Source organism: Protopterus annectens, chromosome 1.part2 (genome assembly GCF_019279795.1).
Source record: "Protopterus annectens isolate FY-2018-M chromosome 1.part2, PAN1.0, whole genome shotgun sequence".
Classification (NCBI taxonomy): Eukaryota; Metazoa; Chordata; order Ceratodontiformes; family Protopteridae; genus Protopterus; species Protopterus annectens.
Genome location: NC_056727.1, coordinates 309302232 through 309327480, shown reverse-complemented (window position 1 = coordinate 309327480; position 25249 = coordinate 309302232). Strand labels below are relative to the sequence as shown.

Genomic DNA, 25249 nt, shown 5'->3' with positions numbered 1-25249 from the left:
GACCTAAAAGAGGCATACCTGCATGTCCCAGTAAGACAATCGTGCAGAAGATACCTCAGATTCAAGGCTGGCATAATACATTACCAATTCTCTGCACTGCCCTTTGGCTTATCTACCGGGCCCAGGGTCTTTACAAAGTGCCTGGCACCACTAATTGCATTTTGCAGACAAGAAAGTATACAAATATATCCTTACTTGGACGACTGTCTCATTCAAGCAGAGAACAAGGACACACTTCTTCGACACCTGGCGTTTGTAAAAAGGCTTCTAACATGCCTAGGGTACACAATAAATGAAAAGAAATCACAACTGGTACCCTCTCAAAAGATAACATTCCTGGGTGCAAGCTTGAATACAACTGCCCAGATGGCTTACCTCACGCCAGACAAGCAAAGGCAACTGACTACTTACTTCATACTGATAGCCACAAAAACCCAGTCTTCTGCAAGACAAATTCTGCAGGCTCTGGGCTTAATGGCACCCTGCATCCTACTGATTCCATATGCAAGACTGCATATGAGGAAACTTCAATGGTACCTAAAAAGTTTATGGCGTCAACATTCTCACAGTCTGGAAACAATGATTCCTCTCATTCCCTGCCTGCGACAGAAGTTTCTATGGTGGGCAAAGGCATGTCACCAAAACATGGGATGGCCATTCACTCTACCCATTGCCAACCAAACCATAACAACCGATGCATCAGATTATGCCTGGGGGGCCCACATGGCAGGAAGATGCATTCAGGGCATATGGTCACCAAAACAAATGCATCTACGTATCAACCAGAACGAGATGCTAGCTGTTCAAAATGCCGTAACAGCCTTCAAGGAATTACTTCATCCAGGACAACTACTGATAAAGATGGAAAACACCACAGTCATGTGGTATATAAACAAGCAAGGGTGCACATACTCATACCCCCTATGCAGATTAGCCATGGCACTGTGGGACACAGCTTTGACCTACCAAATACATCTTCAAGCTCAATTCCTGCCAGGAAAACAAAACACTCTGGCAAACGATTTAAGCAGACACCTTATGGATCCTCACGAGTGGAAACTAAATCCACAAGTCTTCAGCATGATAACAGAGAAATGGGGGGAGCCCAGACATGGATCTATTTGCCTCTCCTCAAAATTATCAATTGAAAAAATTCTGCACAAGGACTTATCACAGCCAAGCATGGAAAGTGGACGCCCTATCCTTCAGTTGGAAAAACCTATCAGTTTACGCCTTTACACCTCTGCCTCTTCTCCCCAAAGTCCTCCTAAAAGTCAGACAAGAGAAACCAAAGATGATACTAATTGCCCCGGACTGGCCCCGTCAATACTGGTACCCAGTCCTAAGGAACTTGTCTCAATACCCAGCTTGGACCTTGCCTCAAAGACCACAACTACTGTCCCAGCAAAACAATCAGATCTTGCACAATCAACTACAGACTCTGAACCTGGCAGCATGGCTGATCGTGTAGTCATACAAACAACTCCTCTCAGTAAAGCTGTGATGGATGTCATTTTGGAAGCCAGAAGGCCTAGTACTAGAAAATCTTATGCTGACAAATGGAAGAGATTCTGTTCTTGGAATCAAGCACAAGAAACTGATACAGCAGAACCAAATATTCCTCCGATATTGCAATACTTAACTGAGATGCTGGACAAAGGCCTATCTTTCTCATCAATTAAAATCCTTGCCTCTGCCATTTCGGCTCATTACAATACAGAGCCACCAATCTTTTCTCATCCTTTACTAAAGCAGTATCTTAGAGGAGCCAAAAATTTAAGGCCTCCTAGAAGATCGCCACTGCCTGCATGGGACCTCAATTATGTGTTGGAGAAGCTCACCCTGCCTCCATTTGAACCAGCTGCTACCGCTGATATAAAGTTCTTATGGAAAACAACTCGGCTACTAGCAATTACTTCAGCAAGAAGAGTTTCAGAACTACAGGGCCTCATGGCTGTAGAGCCTTTTATTATATTTCACCCAGACAGGGTATCTCTGAGAACAAATCCTACTTTTATGCCTAAGGTGGTTTCCAGTGTGGCTCTTAACCAAACAATTCATCTGCCAACCTTTTATCCAAATCCGCAGAACAAGGGGGAGAGAATTCTGCATTCCTTGGACGTACACAGACACTTAGATTCTACTTAAGCAGGACTAAAGCTCTAAGAAAAACTGAGCAATTACTAATGGCATATGCTGCAGGATCAGAAGGCAAGGCAATATCAAAGCAGACAATTTCAAAGTGGATAAGCCACTGCATCCGTTTCTGCTACTTACACCATGGTAAACCTGTGCCCAAGGGCATTAGGCCTCATTCCACCAGAGCTGCAGCTACTTCAGCAGCCTTTCTAAAGGGAGTACCAACCAAAGACATTCTAGAAGCTGCTACTTGGAGTTCTGTTCACACCTTTACAAAGCATTATCATTTGCCTCTCTACTCAAAATCCAGGGCAGGCTTTGCCACTGCAATTCTGCAGGGCCTTATAGTCGCTCCTAATGCTGTTTAGCTCCAGCCTCCCAACCATTGCTTTGGGATTCTACCCAAATGTAATGACTGCAACAGTGAAACACGAAGAACATAGTACAGTTGTGTACACTTACCATAAATGTAGATGTTCGAGTGTATTCACTGTTGCAGTCCAGGTAACTGTCCCACCATCCCCCTGTCATTCTGGAGTTTATCTTTCCTTCACTATCTTCTACAACTTATGTGGTGTATTTGCTTGTAAATGAAGGTAAAGTTTATATTGATGTGTATATGTATGTATGTATATATATATATATATATATATATATATATATATATATCTTTTTGGGGGCACCTAACATCGGGGGCAAGAAAAACTAAAGAAAATGGCATCGGCTGCATGTTTTATACCCCTGACGACCTGACATCATGGATGAGGAGACCGCAACCGACGCAGGACCCAAAACTTTGGAATTCAGGCTGACTGAGGGCAACCTGCCAGCAGATTACCCAAATGTAATGACTGCAACAGTAAATACACTCGAACATCTACATTTATGGTAAGTGTACACAAATGTACTGTCTCACTACAGCCCCCAGAGTGTTCACCAAATGCATGGCAGTAATTGCAGCTCACCTGAGACATCCAGGATTCCGTGTGTTTCCATCTGGACGACTGGCTTTTAACTGCCCCGACCAGGCATCTTCTGCTACAAGCCAAGGACTCCACGCTACAGCTCTGTTCCTCTCTAGGGATTACAATAAACTTTGAAAATCTGCTCTAAATCCATTTCAGAACTTGGTCTTCATAGGAGCAGAAATAGACACAAGAAGGATGATAGCAAAACTTCCACAAGACAGAGTAGATTCTCTTCGGTATCAAGTACGAATGTTGATCAGAAAGAAACGAGCTTCTGCCAAACTAGTTCTTCAAGTACTGGGCAAAATGGCCAACTCAGTTGTCTTCATTTCCTTAGCTCATCTTCACACAAGAATACTTCAGTGGTTACTTTCGATACAGTGGTCAATTCTAGAACTACTAATGACACACAAAATCATGATAACAGAGTCATGCGAAAAGGATCTTCACTGGTGGATTCACTCTCCTCTGGTATCTCAAGGGCGCCACTTTATTCCTTTCTATCCCAAGCCACGGTGAACATGCACACTTCCCATATGGGTTGGGCACTATCTAGAGAAAATAGTTCAAGGCATCTGGCATCAACATGAGGCCCATTTGCACATAAACATCCTAGAGATGAGGGCTGTGCTTTTAGCATTGCAAGCATTTCAAGACTCCCTCCCTCTGGGAATAACAGCAATCCAATCAGACAACATATCTGTAGTCTGGTGCATAAACAAGCAAGGGGGAACCAAATCTTATCCCCTTTGTCTGGAAGCCCTAATGGTCTGGCAGTGGGCTACATCTTCAGATCACTTTCTGATAACACACATCCTGTGGAGATCCAATGTAGTAGTAGACCAATTGAGCAGAGCTGTACTATTGCCACGCAAGTGGTCCCTTAATCAAATAATTGCGGAACAGATTTTCTGAAAACAGGGCCAGCCTTGCTTTGACCTTTTTGCTTCACCCATCAGTGCCAAATGCAGCAGCTGCTCTGCCATGAACTCCCCTCCGGGCGAGTTCCTGAGGGATGCACTTGTTCATGAATGGTCCGTGGGACTTTTTTATGCCTATCCACCAATTCCTCTAATTCCCAAACTACTACAGAAAGCAAGTTTGTTGAAGACAACAATGATCCTAATTGACCCCTACTGGCCTCAACAAATTTGGTTCCCCTTCCTTTGGCCTCGTATTCGGGATGAACCATGGATTTTGGACCCCATTCCAGATCTTCTGACTCACCCAACAGGAATGGTTCATCCCAATCTAAACCACTTCAAACTGATACCCCTCAAACTGATAGCTTGGCTACTCCAATTCCCCTGATAGCCAGGTTTCCTTCCCTTTTATCTCCTGTAAGACGCATTTTAATTTCTTCATTTAAGTCTTCTACATGAAAATTGTGCAAGGGAAAATGGAAGAAGTTTGTTTTATGGGCTAATTCTAATCAGATTGATCCCTTTACTGCTCCCCTACATTGTATATTAGACTTCTTGGCTAAACTTTTCAATGAAGGTGCTGCTGCAGCTACTAATAGAGTTCAGTTGGCAGCAATTTCAAACTTTTGTATAGAAGGAAATGGCTACAGAATCATGTCAAACAGGCTTTGTAAAGCCTTTTTGAAAAGAACTACACTTCTAAGGCCTCCAACAAAGACCCATCTCCACTCTCAGATCCATATTTTGTGTTGTCACATATTATCTATCCTTCCTTTGGAGCTTCTGCTAGCTGTGACTTAAAATTTCTTTTTTTGAAGATGCTGTTTTTAGTGGCTATCACCTCAGCAAGGCAAGTTTCAGAATTACAAGCTTTATCTGTCAAATCACCATACTTGATCTTTCATAAGGAAAGAGTTTCTTTAGACACCATCCCCTTCTTTCTGCCCAAGGTTGTGTCTGAAAGTAACCTTAATCTGAGTTACCAGTATTCTTCCCAAATTTTCAGAATAAAGGATAATATTCGTTACATCTATTGGACATTCATAGACAGTTGTGTTTTTACCGACATAGAACTGCAAAATTCAGAAAATCAGATCAGCTGTTTGTTTTCTATTCTAACACTAAAAAAGGCTTACCACTATCTAAGGTTGCCTTATCCAAATGGCTCTCTTAATGCATTTCTTTTATTTACATTTTTAAAAACAAGACTCTCTCAGCACCTGTCAAAGCACATTCCAACAGGGCGATAGTTACTACTTCAGCTTTCCAAGCAAGACTGTCTTTGGACAGTATCTGTGCTGCAGCCGCATGGGCAACCCCTCATACCTTTATTACTCATTACAAGGTAGATTTGGCCTCCAGGAGTCGAGCATCCTTTGGTTCTATGGTCCAGAGGAATATTCACCCATGAGCCACCCAAGAATCAGGTAGCTTGGGACTCGGTCCCACAACTGAGAATAAAGGCGAAATTGATAACATCACATAAAGAAGTTATGGGCAGCACAGTGGTGCAGCAGTTAACGTTGTCGCCTCACAGCAAGAGGTTCTCCGGTTCGATTCTCAGCTGGGGTGCCTTCTGTGCAGAGTTTGCATGTTCTCTCTGCTTTTTCATGGGTTTCCTCCAGGTACTCCGGTTTCCTCCCACAATCCAAAGACATGCATCTGGAGCATTTCTCCCCAGGCCTCTGCTGAAAATAGGCTCTGTCCTAGTTGGACTTTCCCAGTCAACAAATGTTAAATAAAATAAAAAAATAAATAAATGTACTTAACATAACCTTACACGTGTGATGTCCATTTCTGCCTTTATTCTCACAGCCCACCCATCTACCTATGCCTGTGCTCCTGGGAGATCGGGTAGTAGTAATTGGATAGCCTTTGGACTGTATAGCCTCAGAAACCACTTATTTTTCATACACTGTAAATATTTTTACCTATATCCTTAATTCCAGTAATAGTTTTTTCTTATGGGTGAACAAGATTTTAGGGTTTAGGAAACTACATTATGGGTAAGGGAGAATGCCACGAGCTTTGCTGAAGGCCTCGAGCTTTTGAGAAAGGCCGAGATGGAACCAATGGATTGGATCTGACCTCACAAGTGAGAATAAAGGCTGAGATGAACACCACACATGGAACTTAATGGTAAGTACATAACTTCTTTTTTTTATTTCAAGCCTAGCCGTTTCATCCTAATATAATGTCATAGATACTCTAGTCAGTACCCAGGATTGTATTTAGTAATGACTGCCCATGTCCAGAAAGGTTATGGGCTCTTACCTAGTATGAAACGTGTGTTTTATTTACTTTGTGTATTTTAAACAGAGTAGAGCACTCATCTACATGCTCTTTTTTCATTCCCAGCTTGACAGCATTGTATGGTTAAGTGACTTGCTCAGAGTCTCATATTACTTAAACGGAGGCTGAATCAGTCAAAACCTGGATAACAGGAAGCAGCTTGTTAACAGTACATGGCCTGAATCATCTGCACTGTCAAACAGGATTATTGTTTTTGAACTTGTGATTCTCAGGCATATGCTACAATTCAGTAGTCCATCCAAGGAGAGAGCTTCTGTGGCATATAAGTTGATTTTATGGACCTCTTGTGACAGACCCAGATTCTACTTATAAAAGGAGTTCTGTAGACTGTCCCATGTTTGTAACTGGGATATTAGTGTTATTGTCACTTATTTTGAGTTTGAAGGGAATACACAGATGTTCTTCGTGTTTCACTGTTGCAGTCATCTCATTTGAGTTATCTGCTTGCAGTAGCAGCCTGATTAACAAAGTCTTGGGTCCTGCGTCGGTTGCTGTCCCTTCTTCCATGACGTCAGGGGTATAAAACATGCAGCTGATGCCATTACATCGGTCTTTCTTGCCGTGCAGTGCCCAAAGCAGAAGTAGTTTGCAAGTGCCAGTCGGCCAACTCCTGAAATTTTCATTTTTGAGTTTCAGAACCGAAGTCTTCAACTAAAAGCAAAGTACCCCATTGGGGAAACTTTTTCTTGCTCTGAACTGATATCAATAAAAGTAAATAATTGCATTACTTGTGGAAAGCAAATACTTCATAAAGATTTTCATTTGTACTGTATTCCTTGCCTAGGCTCTGATCATGATGTACCTTGCTGTCGGTTTTGTGCCTTATTTAAACCACAAATTATCCGTTGGTATATTTTCACCTCTAAATATTTTGGTGCTCAGTTCAATTATCCTGATATGTCTTCGGTAAGCTATCTGATTACCGACATTCTGAAAAGACGCAAAGATAAAGACAGAGACAGGCTGCCTAGGTCCAAAGCTGCCGACGCTGCTTCTCCTAAGCCATTCACCAGTTCGCCGGTACTCAGTGTTGCGCTTTCTCAACCCTTGATACCCACTACTTCAGATTCGCAAGCCTCTACTGAGACCCATTCGGAGTCCGGTATGCCGCGAGATGCTTCAACTGTGGAACCTGTGGATATCTGTACCTTGGATTTGTCCAGAGCCGCTGTGCAGGCACCATCTTCTGAGTGTGTATTCAGGCCTACTGATTTGCGTATTAAACTGACGCCATCTTCTTCAAGGCCTAAAACTCGAACCATGCCTAGAAAACTGACACCCAGACCACATGGTCAGGCCTCTATACCTAAAAAACAAATTATAAGAATGGCTGAAGACCTTATTACTTTAATCAGGGGAAGCCAGCCTTCCCCTCTAAGAGACCTAGGACTGAGTTTGCTTATGATACTTCTGACCAGGGTTTTGAATTTTCTGTTTCCTCTGATGGCCAGGGTTTACCCTTATCTACCTATGAGGATTCTGATGCTGAGGACTCTATTCCCTCTGCTACCCCGCCCCAGAGGATTTCTCTTTTGGTGAAACCTTGCATACTCTCAGGAAGCATTTTCATTGGGAAAGTCAGGATTTCTCTGATTCTAAAATGAGGCTTAGGGATTTCTTACTCCTGCCCCAGCACAGGCCTTTAGCCATACCTCCTGTACTAGACATTGTTGATGATGCCTTTTTGGAATTTAGCTTGGCCCCTCTTTACCTCCTGCTCCCAGAAAACCTGATAGATATTACAGGGTCCTTGACTCTCGCAAGTTCCTTTTTAAAAGTCCTATTGTGGATCCTGAGACCATTTCACAGGGACCCAAGGGCATTAAAGCTACTACTGGCAAAAATCCTACCCCCCTGATAGAGACTCCAGGGCGCTGGATAGATGGGGTAAGAAGGTATACACTTCTGCAACTTTGACCATTAGGGCCTTAAACTGCCAGTTTCATATGTTAAAGTAGCATATTATTGGATTGCTTAAACAGAAAATTATATTGATTCCTGACTGTGCTGAAAATAAGGATTTGCAGGATTTACAAGTTGGAAAACATACTTTGCAATGTGGTTTTGATTCACTAGAGGCATCTTGCAGGGCTGCTGTAACTGGTTCTGTACTTAGAAGGCATGCTTGGCTTAAGGAGCAATCCTTGCCAGATCATGTTAAAGTGAAATTACTGGATGCTCCCTTAAACCAGGACTGCCTCTTTGGCAACAAGGCTGAAGAAGTTCTTAAAAAGATGGAGGAAAAAGCTAAATCTATGCAAACTGTTAAAGATTTTTTACAAGTACAACCTCCAAGGTTTAGAAGGCATTGGCCTTCCAAGAAATGGTCCTTTCCTGCCTCTTGCAGACCTTCTCAGTCCAAACCCAGATCTAGCAGAGCTCCCAGGCTTCAGTCCCAAGGTTCGCACAGGACTAAGCAGTGGGGGGCCTCCACTTCCAAATCTGGGAGCAGTAAAACTCCCCCCTATGGTAAACTGTCTCAGTGATTTCTTTTTAAAACTTCCAAGCACTTCTCAGCTGACTGCCCCTTTGGGGGGAAGATTGCTCTTCATGCAAAGAACTGGGAACTCATTACCCAGGACAAATGGGTTTTAAATATAGTGTCCCAGGGATACAGATTTCACTTCCACATGTTACCAACACCAAGCGGGTGGCCAGATGTATCCCCAAATCAGTGGGCAGAGGCCCAAAAGCAAGTACTTTCTCTCTTAAGCATGGGGGCTATTCAGTTGGTACCAGAAGAGGAAAAGGGACAAGGGTTCTACTAGAGACTTTTCCTGGTAGCCAGAAAGGACAATTCATGGCATCCTATCCTGGACCTGTCTACTCTAAACACCTTTTTGATGATTCCAAAATTTAAGATGCTGACTCTTCACCAGTTGCTCCCCATGCTAGACAAAGACGCCTGGTTGGCAACACTAGATTTAAAGGAAACATTCCTGCACATCCCAATCAGGGAATCCTGCAGAAGATACCTACGCTTCAAAGCAGGCTACATGCACTATCAGTTCTCTACACTGCCCTTTGGCTTATCTACTGCTCCCAGGGTATTCACCAAGTGCCTAGCTCCAGTCATTGTATTTTGCAGGCAAAGAAATATTCAAATATACCCATACCTGGATGATTGTCTAATTCAGGCAGAAAACCAGGACATACTTTTGAATCATCTGGCCTTTGTACAAAGGGTGCTAACTTGTTTGGGGCAAACCATAAATGGAAAGAAATCACACCTGGTACCCTGTCAACAAATTATATTCCTGGGAGCAAGCTTGAATACAACTTCCCAGATGGCTTTCCTCACGCCAGAGAAGCAACTTCATTTGACAATCTACTTCAAACAAGTGGCCACAAAAACCCTGCTATCTGCAAGGCAAATACTACAAGCATTAGGGTTCATGGCCTCCTGTATTCTTCTATTTCCATATGCAAGACTGCATATGAGGAAACTGCAATGGTATCTAAAAAGCCTATGGTATCAACATTCTCATGATCTAGAAGCAATGATTCCTAGCATACCTTGCCTATGCCTAGAGTTACTTTGTTGGGCGGAGGCCCACCACTGAAACAAGGGACTACCATTCACACTACCCCCTGCCGCCCAAACCCTAACAGCAGACTCATCAGACTATGCATGGGGGGCTCACCTGGCAGGGAAGTACATTCAGGGCAAATGGAACTCAAGTCAAATGCACCTGCATATCAGTCAAAAAGAAATGTTAGCTGTACAGAATGCTCTGACAGCCTTCAAGGACCACATTCTTCCAGGACAATTAATGGTAAAGACAGATAACACTGCTGTTATGTGGTACATAAACAAACAGGGGGGGGTACACATTCTTACCCTCTCTGCAGGCTAGCCATGGCATTGTGGAACACAGCCCTGAGCTACCAAGTGCATCTACAAGCTCATTTCCTACCAGGAAAACTAAACACACTGCCAGACAAACTAAGCAGAAACCTCATGGACCTACACGAGTGGAAACTGGAACCAAGGATTTTCAACATGTTGACAAGCAAATGGGAGGAGCCCAGATATAGACCTGTTTGCCTCCTCCCAGAACTATCAATTGGACAAATTTTGCACAAGGACTCCCCACAAACAAGCTTGGAAAGTGGATATTCTGTCCTTCAGCTGGAAAAAACAGTTTATGCCTTTCCTCCTCTGCCTCTGCTCTCCAAAGTACTACTAAAGATCAAACAAGACAAACCAAGGACAATTTTGATTGCACCAGACTGGCCACACCAACACTGGTGTATCACTGTTGGCCCTATGGCACCTGCCTCCGACTCCTACCCTATTGTCTCAGCAGGAGAACCAGATTCTGCACCCTCAGCTTCACACACTGAACCTGGCAGCCTGGCTAATTACCTAAAATCTCCTTTACCATCCCCCAGTAAACTAGTGATGTGGATATCATTTTAGAGGCAAGGAGGCCTAGTACTAGAAAATCTTATGCTGAAAAATGGAAAAGATTATGTGCCTGGAACCAATCTCAGGGGATGAGCACAGCAGTGCCCAATTTACCTCAGATTTTACAATATTTAAATGGGATGCTTCACAAGGGCCTGTCTTTCTCCTCCATCAAAATTCACGCCTCAGCTGTTTCAGCTCATTATAACACAGAACCTTCCCTCTTCTCTCATCCACTGCTCAAGCAGTTCCTCAAAGGGGCCAAAAATTTACGACCACCCAGGAGAGCTCCAACTCCAGCCTGGGACCTTTAATTTTGTATTGGAGAAACTCACTCTTCCTCCTTTCGAGCCAGCTGCTACTTCAGACTCAAAATTTCTTTTTTGGAAAACAGCTTTCCTTTCTAGCAATCACTTCAGCAAGAAGGGTATCTGAATTACAGGCCCTTGTGGCAGTGGAGCCTTTCATCATCTTACATGCAGACATGGTGTCCCTCAGGACCAATCCCTCCTTCAGGCCCAAAGTGATATCCATTCATTTGCCAACCTTCTTTCCTAATCCACAGAACAAAGGGGAACAGATGCTGCACTCCTTAGATGTGCACAGACAACTTGCATTCTACTTGGACAGGACTAAATCTCAAATTAAATTTGAACAACTGCTGGTGGCATTTGCTGCAGGGGCAGAGGGGAAGGCTATTTCAAAGCAAACCATTTCCAAATGGATAGGCCATTGCATTAATTTTTGCAACAAACACCATGGAAAACCTATCCCACATGGGATCAGACCCCACTCTACCAGGGCTGCATCTACCTCTTCAGCTTTTCTCAGAGGCGCCCCTACCAGGGACATCCTAGAAGCTGGTACCAGGAGTTTTATACATACTTTCACCAAGCATTACCATCTGCCAATTTTCTCTAAATTCAGAGCTGGCTTTGTCACTGCAGTCTTGCAGGGCCTTATAGCTTGTCCTAATGCTATCTAAATTCCTCCTCCCATCCTTAGCTTTGAGAATCTACCCAAATGTGATGACTGCAACAGTGAAACATGAAGAACATAGTACAGTTGTATACAATTAAATAAATGTAGATGTTCAAGTGTGTTCACTGTTGCAGTGCTGGTTTGCTGGTTATCCTCCCTCTAGCCCCCTTACTTCTTTTGGCTATGCCTCTACTCTCCTTTACTATGCTCAAAAGCTTTTTGGTGTATTTGCTTTTTTGTTGGAGGTATATCCTTGTTTATTTATAGATTGAATTGCTTCCCAATAGGGGGGCACCTGACATCTGGGGCAAGAAAAACTGATGTAATGGCATCGGCTGCATGCTTTATACCCCTGACGACCTGACATCACGGAAGAAGGGACAGCAACTGGCACAGGACTCAAGACTTTGTTAATCAGGCCAACTGAGGGCTACTGCAAGCCAATAACCCAAATGTGATGACTGCAACAGCGAATACACTCGAACATCTACATTTATGGTAAGTGTACACAACTGTACTTTTCAGGACCTCCAATAATTTCAGCCAGCATAGTTGATGCGTCCATTTCTGGATGGGAACCCCTTAACTGCATGATTGGATGGCGTTACTGGAATTGATATTTTCGTTGGGCATATCACTTTTTTTTAGGGTTCATGCAGGTGATTCTTTCAGTTTTCTCAATGTAGGTATCACTTTCAGTACCTAGCATTCAGTCTGGGCTGCAATCCCTGATGGAGACCTTAAATTGGGGGAAGTCATTTGTGATTCTTGTTAAGGGGGTAGCCTTCATAAGTGCAGATTTGAACATTCTCTGTTGGTGGTTGTTCCAGCCATTGAAGAAGGTCTAAGAAATCATGGTGACCTGGGTGAGGATGTGGCAGGTGGCTCAGGCTCATTCTTTGTGTCTTCTGGACCTAGTGGCTTCCATTGTCTTCATAGTGCTGTTTGCATGCCTAGAGATGCAGTTGTTGCATTGGGCTGTGAGCTTTAAGTAGCTTCAACGTGACCACAAATTAGTGGGTGTTCTATTAATTTCAAACTTCTGTCACTGGGCCCTAGAGTGGTGGATAATTTTCCCAGTATTGTTTTGATGGTGCTTCCCTTTCTGCCTCTAGACTCATTGCACATCTCAACAGTGGATATTTCATTTTTGGAGTGAGGAGCCTAACTTGGCTGCCACATAGTGTAAGGGTTTTGTTCCTGCCTGTAAAGTGTGGGAGCTCCCCACATTAGTCATTTGGAGTTTTGAGCAATGTTGCTGGTTTTGAGTGCCTTGACAAAAATGCTTTTTTTGCCAGATGACATCATCTTATATCAGTACCAGCCTTGCATATTGTATCCAAACAACCAGAGTGACACAAGGTTATACTTCCTTTATAGAGAGATGCTCTTGTAGCAGAGGGCTGCAAACAAGGGGCATTGCTCTACATGCTGTTCACATTCCTGGAGAAAGGAATGAGCTGGTAGACTCAAAGCTGCTGCTCAAGACCTGTCCTGAAGCTCTGGATTTAGAGCCCCTGTCTTAGCTGAGACTTCTGGAAGTGGGTCACATCAGATGTTAGCCTGTTTGCCACTAGAGAGAATACTTTCTTCCTCCTTTTCTGTGTGGTTTATCAGGGCAATAAACTTGTGGCACACTTGTTTCCTTGCCATTGCATGTGAGATCTTTTTCTGTGCGTCTTACCATTCCAGTTGATTATATACTTCATAACATAGTTTGTGAAAGTGAGTATAAAGGTCCTGGTTTCAAGTATATAGGTTTTTAAGGCTATAGTGAACTTTTTGTTCTTAGTCAAAGATGTCCCTCACAATTGTAGTGGCGAATGGATTCACCTCATAGCCTGGCTCCATGCTTCTTTTTATCCTGACAGATTTGTTAGCTTGGGTGTAGGAGTTACTGATTCTGCTACAAAGCTTTCCATTCAGCTTCTTATGCATATGTGTGGAATTGGTTCTTGTTTTGGGCAGAGTGGAACCTGTTATATATTGCTGTATTTGGTCATCTTACTTGTAATCTTGACCTTCCTCTGACACTTGCATAATCTTGACCTCCTTTATTCCCTAATCATGCTGCACATGCCATCTATTTCTTTCATGACCTTATGGAGGCCAGAATTGTAACAGTTGCGGCCCAGTACTGGTTGATTAAGCAGTTAAAGTTTAAAAGGAACATTTCATTCTTCATAGGACTTTGAACTTAATGGGCAGCTAGCTTGTCTGCTTGCTGTGTGACCATTCTGGTAATTAATTTTTTTTCTTCCTATGTAAAATGTTGTTTTAGTAGTCGTCAGTTTTGCATGTAGTTTCAGACTTTCAGGCCATCATTTGTAGGGAACCATATTTTGTTTTTTCACAATGTTCAGTTGTGCTTTAAAACTAATCCATGTTTCCTCCTTTTAAGTGGTTTCCAAGTCAGCACTGAATAAGTCCATTCATTTCCCTGTTTGAAACAAGTTACAAGCCTGTCAAGGTGTAAGCTGCCCTGGTCACCTATATGTAGGAGATGTAACTGTATGTAAAATTTAAATATTACATTTTATTTTTCTGTATTGCACACTGCTGTATGTGGTAAATGGTCAATAAAATGGAGAGTTAGGAAAAGTCGTGTCCTACCTCAAATGAATATCTGTGTATTCTAGTTATTAAGAGTACCAAGTTGGGATCCTGTATTCCCTGAAGTAAACACTGTAACCCTTGACAAGTTTCTTTAACTCTTTTTACCTAACTCCACCTTCCACTGAACAGAATTTGTGAAGTACTCCACTAGAAGTACATTTTTTATTGTTATCTTGGTTTTGTTAGATAATTGAACTGTAAAGAAAAAAATGGTTTGCATGCAGAAGAAATTGCTCCTTTCATTGCATCTCATGCTGATGCAATTTTATGCAATATACTTTCTTCAGCATTATAAGTTGAAAATAATTTCAGTAGTAACACTACTGTTGTGTGATGCTTTGTAAAGTTGGTTATATTACTGATGGCTGAGAGGAAGCTGTTCAGTTTTGATAGCAGTTTGGTTTATGTTAAACCCTCTGTAGTTTTAATGACAACAGAACTTCCAAAGCACTTTAGTCTAGTGAGTATTGCGCAGTAAAAATGCTTGGTAATAAAAATGGTTATTGCAACAGTACTAGTATGCCTTTTTTGTTCTCTAGTTTGCACTGGGCGAATGATCTTCCAGGAGCCTTTAGGCAGGTATGAATCTATCGTTGCTGTACAGCTATTACTTTCATTCATTGCACATTTTCTAATTATTTTAATGACATTTTTAATCAAATAAATAGATTATACAGATGCATGAAATGGTGAGGCCGTTTGCTGGCAGCATGATGACTGACTGTTCTTTGTCTATCCAGCAGTACAACTTGCCCTTGTTGATGCTGTTTTCTTGACTCCCTATACACACACACACACACACAGTTTGTTGAATGCAGTATTTCCCACATGCTTTGTCTGTACATCTTTGTATCACTTTGACATTATTTTTGTATCCATCAACCACCAAGCTGAATAATATGCCTTGGTGTACTTGTGAGCACTTACTGAAAATATATTGCTGTCTATCTTCTTTATCCTTCAAGTTAGTACGAAGTACATATTCAGTTTGTATCATATATTCCCTTCTTTGGCATAAAAGTGTTAGACTTTAATAAACAAGTATAATATGTTCTTCATTGTTAATTTGTAATTTGTGAAAGCCTTTCTGTTTATCATATTTAGCAAATTTCCATCCTTCAGGACTTTGTTTCAGTACACAGTAATCAAAATATGTTAATAGCAATGTCCCTCTTTGCAGTAGTGTTCATAATGTGCTGTCAGCTGCAGACTGGAATTCACCTGACTAGCCCAACCTCAGGAGTTCGCACTTGGTCGTGGCACAACCTAATGTCCCCATATGTGGAGATTTAACTCTGGTATCCTGAATAAAAGGGGCAACAGACCACACTATCTTCATATTTCTTTCATACCACAGGCAAGGAAGTATTTCAGCCTGTAACTGTCTTAGCTTATGACTAGCTATCTCTTGAGAATCTGTGAAGGGTGTGTGCCTTTGAGAAAACCCTCTCTCTTGTTCTTGTTCTCTCTCTCTCTCTCATTGTTGTTGTTGTTGTTGATTACCACTTTAGAATTAATTAGTATTTTTATCTGCAAGTTCTACACCAATTCTCTACATTTTGGTTCCTGGAAGTTGCTTTCTGCAGGGCTGAACAGCTATTGCATTTAGAGATTTGAGCAGTGTTCTCACTCTGAGAGCCTTGGCAAATCCCACGCAAGGATTACCGTTATTGTCTGGGGAAATCCAATGCTTACTCCTCTCTCACACCTTTTCTGTTGGGAGTAAATAACCATTTTAAAAGAGATCAGGAAGCCTGACGCAAGGAACTTTTGCATAGCAAAATGAAAAAGATTTTCAATTTGGTGTGAAAGAACAGTAATAATTCTTTGAAAATGGAACTACTTCAACACTCAGACTCTTGAGACTCCTGATACTTTTTTCACCTCGTACCTGCTAGGTAGGGCTCAATATCAGGTTTCACTCCCATCCCCTTACAGGATGTTCACCCCTTCCCTCTCCTTCAAGGTTACATTAGATACCTCTGGACCATGGCGCCATTTTTTAAATTAGTCCAAGGTCTACTGCTGCCACAGTCTCTCCCCTCCAGGTCCCTCTGAAGAGCATACACGCATGCAGGTATTTTAGTTTTATGTTATTGCTTACTTTTTGGAGGTACTGCCACTATGTTGTTGCCACAATTTGTTTAGCACTGTTTAGGTGTTGAACATTTGACTCTGACTGCGTGCATTGTGCTGAATGATAATATATACATGTAGAGTGTATTTAATGAATAAGTGTAAATTTTTTTGCATTTTACCATTGTCATCCCTCACTTTTTGGTCAATAACTGCTACACACACGTGTCACCTGGACACCTTCGTATGCTGGCTAACAAAGTGATGTAATTGACTTAAGTTGCATTTACTAGGACAATGCTATAACTGTTCTCTGTTCATTTCCCACTGTGTCTGCTGGTATTTAAATAAGTAGACTGTCAAAATCATTGTAGATTCCCTTAGGTTGTGTTTGTACTACATGGCTAATTTCCCATCTATTATATGTAATGTGTCTTCTCCCCTGTTTTCCCCACTGTGACTGCTAGTAATACTGATAAATACCGCCTAAGGTAATTGATAGTAGCCCATGATTTTTGTTGTAAAATTGCAAGTGAAAGTTAATATAGTGCTCAAGTTACCTGGCATGCAACCAAACAAGCAAGCAGTGTTCACGACGAACGACTCCAAACCATCAAATTAAGCAGATTAAGCAGTTTTATTGCACGAACCACAAAGACACTTATATTCCTTTATCATAAACGCCTTAAACAAACAATCACTTGCGTTTTCGTCATTAAAATGACTTCATCAGATGACCCGCATATCCTAAAACCTTTAATTTATACTACAAACAAATCCTAATTAACCAATAAAATTCCACCATTAATTAAAACTCCATTGTCATGTTATGTTACCCATTTGTTTAAAAGTTTATATAAATAACATTTCTTGCTAAATATTTTAAATATATTAAATATAACCATCATTTGTTAAAATACCATTAAAATTCATACATTTCTGTTTAATAAATTTATGCTTAATTTGATGGTTTGGAGTCGTTCGTCATGAATACTGCTTGCTTGTTTGGTTAAAAGTCTTTTTTGGGCAGTATTATTCATTTATTCATTATACCTGGCATGCAACAAACTTGATAATGGTAACATACATATTACCATTTCCCAAGCTATTAATTGCTCATATTCTTTCCTACTGTTGACTACCCATTACAGTACTTATTTTATTTATATGTCTTTGTTTCCTTTTCATAAAGCTCTCGCTCAACTTCACTCGCAGCTGCCCCCCACCCCCACCCTCTCAAGTGAACAATTTCTACAAGTTATCCAACAAAAAATTGAAAGAAAAGGGAACTACTGCTGGGGCTTTCACCCACTGAATTACTGCTATGTATGTGTACTCCCAAGAAACTAATTATTGCATCTAGTGTTTAGTCTTTGTACTATTTTGTTATAACGGCATAGCGTGCACACTCGCAAGGGCCCTTCTCTCTTTCCTTGCCATTGCAACAAGCTGTCAATAGGTGGCAGCAAAACATAAACTGCTTAATCTCAGCCCCAGTAAGTAGCTTGTCCTGTACGTAGGACAGTGCTCTGCAGATATTTGCCTTCTCAAACATTTCTCTCTACACTAGACACCCAAGCCCCCTTCTCATCATTTATTCTCAATAAAAAGTGACTAAGTGGTAGAAACACAGTAACTGGCCTCAATACATGTTTATAAAGCACTACTCCACATACCTTCAACAGTCAGACTCCTGAGACTCTTGATACTTTTTTCATCTCGTACCTGCTAGGTAGGTCTCTGCCTGCTCCACTGCCCTACCCCTATTCCCACCCACCCCCTACTCAATTCCTTTATACCTAACCATGTCACACCCACACACAACCCACATCTCTCAGCCAATCACATAAAAAACTAGTACCACCCCATTCCGTACCTTTGCTGTCATATTACACACTCTACATATAGTACCTCCCCTCACATAAAGCAGCTATAGTCCAACCTACCAATGTACTATCAGAACTCCTACTCGTTGATTATCTCTATATACTCCCACCACGTCTGACAAACCAAACATGCATTCTCAGCAAATTGCACTAAAGCTAGCACTCACCGTTGCAGCCCACCAAACGTCACTCTACTCCAACAATACCACAAACCCCAACGAACGTCACTCCATCTCAACCTTTCCTCCAAAATTCACTAACTACCCTTTACTTATATCGCCTTCACTCTCGTGAACCATACCATCTATAACCTGTACCCCTGCAAACTCCTCCATTATCAAAGCAAATCTGTCCTTACATTGTTACTTAGCCTTCTCAAAATACCTACAAACTATTATAAACATTGCCTTTCACCTGTTAGAAAGTGGAGATATAAGCCCCAACCCAGGTCCACTAACTAAACCAACTAGTCACCAAAATCAGTCTAGCACCAATTTTAAACTACTCAACAAAAAAAAAGGCATATTAATAATAAGATATCACATAAGAATCCTTAACAAAATCACAGAGCTCCATGCATCTATAGCATTATCCTTATCCAACATCATCTTCCTCACCGAAACATGGCTTAAACCACACATTAAAAATAAAGAAATACTTACCCCTGGCTATGGCATACTAAAAAAAGATTGTACATCTAAAAGAGGAGGCAGAGTTGCTCTTCTATATCGGAACAACATTAATGTTGAACTATTTAACATAGAAATTCCTGCATTTAATATTGCATAGATCCTACTTGCTAAGATAAGAATGAGTACACAAAAATAAGAAAATGTACTAGGATCATATATCCCTCCAGGAGATGATAAAACCTTAGACTGTGTAATACATTGGGCTTCTGACACTCTCCCCCACAAAACAGTTTTACTAGGTGACTTCAATACTGATTGGACCTCACTTAACTCACCCCAGCCCTCAACTCATACTAACCTTTATGGCTTCTCACAACTTATACAAACCCCTACTAGGATAGACAAAACTTCAAAAAAAGAATTAATACTAGACTGTATTCTCACCGATCGTCTATCTATGACTCTAAACTTTGGAAGACTACCCGACACTCTTAAATGGCCATAGGTAGGTACTAGGCTATCGACCCTAGGGCCTATACAAGCCTAGCCAAAAAGCTGCCCTGCATTTTGCCACCCAAGAAAATTATTTTCCTGTGCCCCTGTCGAGCAAAGCCACAGAGGTGATTCATGGGGTGAATTTCCTATTTCCCATCCAATCATCACAATTTTTCTTGAAGAGTGTTAATGAGGAGCTTTGTTTGATATAGATAGGTAGTTTGTTCCAGAGTATGTGAAGTCTCTGGGACAGGAATCTGCCCCTCCAGCATGTTCTGTTTATTGTGGTTACAAGGTTTAAGTCCTTAAAGCATGTAGCTCAGAGGGATTGGGATTTCTTTAAGTGGAGCATGTCCAATAGCTCTGGGTTTGACATAGCTTTGTATGTTAGGCAGAGATCGCCTCTGAGTAGGTGATATACAACTGAGTAAAGCTGGAGTTTTTTGAGACTGTCTGTGTAGGGCATCTGTTTGAGGCTGGTCATCCTCTTTGTGAGGTATTTCTGCAGCCTTTCCAGTTGTTGTAGATGTCTTGTTAGGTACATACCAAAAGGGGCATTGTACTCTATAATGGGTCTAATCAGTGACGAGTAGAGGGGAACAATGACCTCTTTTTTCCTGGATGAGAAACCTTTTGTGATGAGGTGCGCCACGTAGAAGGATTTCCTGACTACTGTGGCGATGTGAGTATCAAAGGAGAGACTACTTTCCACCTGTGTCCCAAGGTCTGTTATCACACTTTCAGTGTCAAGTAGACTACCACCTATGTGGTAGCTCATGCGTAGAGTTTTTACCAAAGGGGATGACAATACACTTTTTGGCATTGAGCTTGAGGCCATGGCTTTGACACCAGCCACCTGTCTCAGTGAGGCCCTTTTGTAGGATGTTCACATTGTTAGGAGTTTCAGTTATGGTTCCTAGTTTGCAGTCATCTGCAAACTTCGTTAGCCAAAGACCTTCTGTGTTAGCCTGTACTTCAAAAAAGTAGATACCAAACAGGAGACGATCCAGGACTGAACCCTGTGGTACTCCACTTGTCACTGGTCTGAAGTCAGATTTGGAGTCTGCTACTTTCACAGTGTGGGTTCTGTCGGTGAGCCAGTTGGCAACCCATCTTGTGACATAGGGATTTATACCTAGTTTAGTGAGTTTATCTATAATTCCAGAGTGGGGGATGATGTCAAAGGCCTTTGCGAGCTCTAGATAGTCTGTGTGAACCACCTCGTCTACGGCTTTAGTGACTGCTTCAAAGAAGTCAGTCAGGTTTAGGAGACACGATCTGCCTTTTACAAACCCAAACTGAGTTGGGTCCAGAGTTTGGAGATTACAGATGTCTTTGTTTATAAGTTCCATGATTATACATTCCATGGCCTTGCAGACCAGGCAGGTTAGGCTAATGGGGCAGTAGTTCCCGGGGTCCGTGGTGGCTCCCCCTTTGTGGAGTGGGATAACCTTCGCTGTGCGCCATTCAGTGGGCACAAAGCCTGCGATGAGGCTATGATTGAACATGGTGCTTAGGTGGGGTGCCAGTTCATGTAAAACGCAGCTTGGGATGTCAGTCAGGTCCCATGGATGCTGTGTTCTTGGCTTTAGAGAGTGTGTTTTTTACCTGTACAGCCATGATTACAAGAACTTTGCATTCTTCCGGTATAGAGATGGGCCCTTTAGGGAGTGAGGGGGGGGGGTGTAAAGTTAGCACTGAACCTATCTGCCAGGATGTTGGCAATATCAGTAGGTTCTGTATATTTAGCGCCATTATGCTGTAACTCAGAGAAGATCTGAGTGTTGCCATCGAGATTCTTGACATAGCTATAGAATGCTTTGTGGTTGTCTTTAGAATCAGTGGTGATTTTGTTTTCATAACTAGCTTTGGAGGATTTTATGAGGGATCTCAGCTTCCAGTCATGGGATTTTACTCTTTTTTGCAAGTTTCTTTCTTCTGTTGTAGAGTTTGTTTATGGCAGGGGACCACCAGATTGGCTTCCTTTTATGGAGGATAGCATCTTAAATGTAAAATAAAAAAATAAATAAATAAATAAATCTTGGTTCTGTTAGGGATAAGCACGATCCATGTACTCATGTAAGTGCTAATAAAGTGCATCTGTGTAGGATTCAGAGGTCGTACCTCTTTTGTCCTTCTGCATGGGTGTCGTTTAGTTTGACACTTCTGTCGTAAGAAGCTTGAAGTTGGCTTTGGAGAACTTTTTTATGGTGGTTTCCCTAATGGGGGCCACCTCCCAACCTTTTTGATCGGAGACCAAGTTAAACTCACTAAAACTAGCTCCCGTAAACACATAACATACACTTAAAACTTCAGGTATGAAGACCTTAATACAGCTGTTAACCACTCTAACTGATTTCCCCTTTTAACACTTCCTTTGACGAAGCAGTTGATTACTTTAACACTATCTTCTTAGGCATTCTCGACCAACTAGCCCCCCAAGACAAATCTACATTAAAACCATCTATGCTCCATGGCTTACCAAGTACACTAGACAACTTATGAGACAAAGGGACAAGGCATGGGACACCTGGCGCAAAAATCTATTCCTGCTAGGCAGACATTCTTAGAACTGAGAAACACAGTAAAAAAGCAAATCAGACTCGAAAAAAAATACTATAACGAAATTCAATATATGCGCAATACCAACCCACAAAAGTTCTGGGCCGCTATAAACAAAATACTCCAACGAGGCAAATCAGACTCCTCACCCAAACATTGATATCACCTTCATAAACACAGCTACCCAATTCAATGAGTTCTGTACCAACTCCATTTCAAAACTGTCAACAGACCCACCCTTTTCAACTCCCACTATACTACATAACCCGTCAAATAACCCAAACTCCTTCACCCTTCAACCACTGCCAACTAATATCATCTTCAGCCACCTAACCAAACTTTAAACCCACCACCCTAGCAGCAGGTAAACTCCCTGCCAGATTCCTGCAAATAGCTACCAAACCCATTTCCTACGCAGTCTCATTAATCATTAACAGATCAGTCTCCGAACAAAAGGTGCCACTTCTCTGGAAAATCTCCCACATTATACCAATACATATAGGTGGCATTTCCACTGATCTAACTAACTATTGCGCTGTAGCAATACTTTCTTCACTGGCAAAAGTACTTTAAAAAATGTATCCACACCCAGGTCCTAACACATCTCCTCTCCAACAATCTTCTTGCCGAAACTCAACATGGATTCCGCCCCAGCCGTAGTACAACCACTGCACTCATACAATTTAGTAACCTAGTAAATATGCAACACAAGTATGGCCAACCAGTTTCTGCTGTATTCCTTGACTATCAAAAGCATTTGATAGAGTCTCCCATACAAAACTGCTAAACAACACTCTTAGAATTAAAACCAACTACCTCCACAATTTTATGGTTTCAAGACTACCTCTCCCAGTGCCAACAAGCCATTCATTGGAAAGACTCCCTTCTCCCTTCTTCCTGTGAAACTAGGAATACCCCAAGGATCAATTCTAGGACCCCTACATTTCACTATATTCACAAATAACCTACACAAAGCCACCCCTCTAGCAAGCCTGGTTCAGTATGCTGACAACTCCACCTTAATCTGCTCACCCCCACCCAAAAACAACTACAAATCAAGACCCAAGAGGCCTTTACATCCATCGAAATCTGGCTGTCAAACTCTCAGTTAATACTAAATCCTAAAAAGACCCAACTAATGCTCTTCTATCCCTCCAAAGCAAAAATACCCATTCTCCTATTCACTATTTCTGCATCAGATAACACTCCTATACCCTTGTCACACAAACAAACTTACTAGGGATCATCATTTACCACAATATGAAATTTGACAAACATATAGCTCACACAATAAGCTAAGTCCACAACAAGCTAGGTACTCTTTACAGAGGTAAAAACTTCCTAGCTTGTACCCATTTTCTCTCAACCTAACTGTACTCCTCTCATGTCCTAGTTAGCCTAAACAAGACTGATTTAAACAAATGATCTGCTTGCTACAACAAAATAGCAAACTTTGCCACAAACTCCTCCTATGGGATTCATCACTGTCAAGCCCTAAAACAACTTTCCTGGTTGGAACTCCCAAACACCTTAGCCTTCAATCAACTTATTCTAGTTCACCAAATACTGTACTGTCCCAACAAAACGTCTATGTCACATGAACTTATCACCCTCCACTCCAATAACAGAGAACTAAGATCCAGTAAGAAGGCTCTACTTGCAATCTCCAAAAGCCATTACAGCTCTAGTGACTCCCTGTATTCTAACATTGCCAAGACTTGGAACTCTGTACCACTCAAAATCAGGGCTCAATCTAATAAAACCATCTTCAAAAAACAGCTTAGCTCTCACCTAAACAACTCTTGATCATGCAACTTTCATAGTACCTTGCTGATATATTCTAACACCTTGCCCATGCCTTTCCCTCATCCATTATGTAACATCTTCTCTAAAACTCCCACAGATGCATTGTATATAGTCTCACTTTAGAATCCTACTCACAACTACATACTCCCCTCTGTCCTGTCTCTCCCCTACATTAATTTGAATAACTTTCCCTTATTTTATTATTGATTATATGAACTTGTCAATACCTCCTCATTGACATTGTTCAGTAGTTTTTTTGTTTTTCTTTTTCTCTTCTTTACAACTTCAGTATTACATCTACTAGACTACTGTATGTCTATACAATCATATGTTATTGCTTATTTTATCTTCTAATTGTATGCCTAAACCACTATGCTATGTAAGCATCTTGTGTATTGTATCTTACCAAATGTTCTGGAGCTTTTCTCCCTGGGCCTCTGCTGAAAATGGACAGCTATGTCCAGTCGGACTTTCCCAGTAAACAAATGTTAAATAAAAATAGTCCAATCCAACTGTAAAGTAGGGTTTGGAGTGGCATTCCTTCCATGGTATGTTTTGTGTAAGCACACCAGGAGCAGGAAGGTATTCCTTCCCCATCTTTGGGGAGCTTTAGAGGTCTGTTTCCCATATGTTATGAATACTACTGTAGCACTGATGTTACAATTGTTTGAGATCTCTTTGTAACAATAGTTGTTTGGATAAGGGTCATTGTTGCAGTAGTTTTCAACTTGCCCTCTTTCTCTGGATGATCCCTCTGTTATTTCCAATACAGAAGCCCAGTACATCTTGGTGGAATGCTGCAGGGGGGAATGTTACCCTAAAGTTTGTAACAAAGTCAGCTCTTCCACATATAGGATGTGACTGACATGAGGCTAGCTGTCAAAAAAGACTAGTATATAACATGGGCTGATGCCCCATTTTTCCGGGGTGATGAGTGTCTGTCCATATATGGGAGACATGGGCCTTTTCTTGATGTCTGTGGAGGTCTGGGGAGTCAGATTGGTCAGATGAATGTCAGGGTGTGTCTGATTGATGTACTTAATGGATACTGTTGCAACAGTGACCTTGCTTATGTAGAGTTCTCACACATTCATGCTTTTACATTAAGAAGTTTTCTTGAAAGAAATAAATCGCACATCTCTCTCTTCTGCTAAAGATTACCTCTGTATTTTCCCACATCTGATTAATTTTTAACTCTGCATTATTACATTATTACTTTTTATCTCTCTTTATTACATTATGACAATTCCAACATGAATGTATTTTCATTTCTAATTAACTGAACTGCTGTAGACACTGTTTTCTTCATATAATGTTGTTTTAGAGAAGTGATTGTATTAGGAACTCATTTTATTTTGTGTACTTTAAAATTAGTCATTTTAATTCATTTACAACAAGCAGCAGTATATTGTCATACCTCCTGGCAGATGAGGGTTTCCTT

At 41.5% G+C, this 25249-nt stretch overlaps 1 protein-coding gene across 2 annotated transcripts in view; it reads left to right on the top strand.

Moving 5' to 3' along the window:
- Positions 1-25249, top strand: part of NDUFAF5 (NADH:ubiquinone oxidoreductase complex assembly factor 5) — a 658571-nt gene that overhangs the window by 326381 nt on the left and 306941 nt on the right. The window contains exon 6 of one of the 2 annotated variants that reach the window (XM_044056157.1): positions 14891-14930. The exons of the other annotated variant lie outside the window; for it this stretch is intronic. Coding sequence (XP_043912092.1) covers positions 14891-14930 — 40 coding nt within the window. The remainder of the gene's footprint in view (positions 1-14890; positions 14931-25249) is intronic. 2 annotated transcript variants of the gene reach the window in all.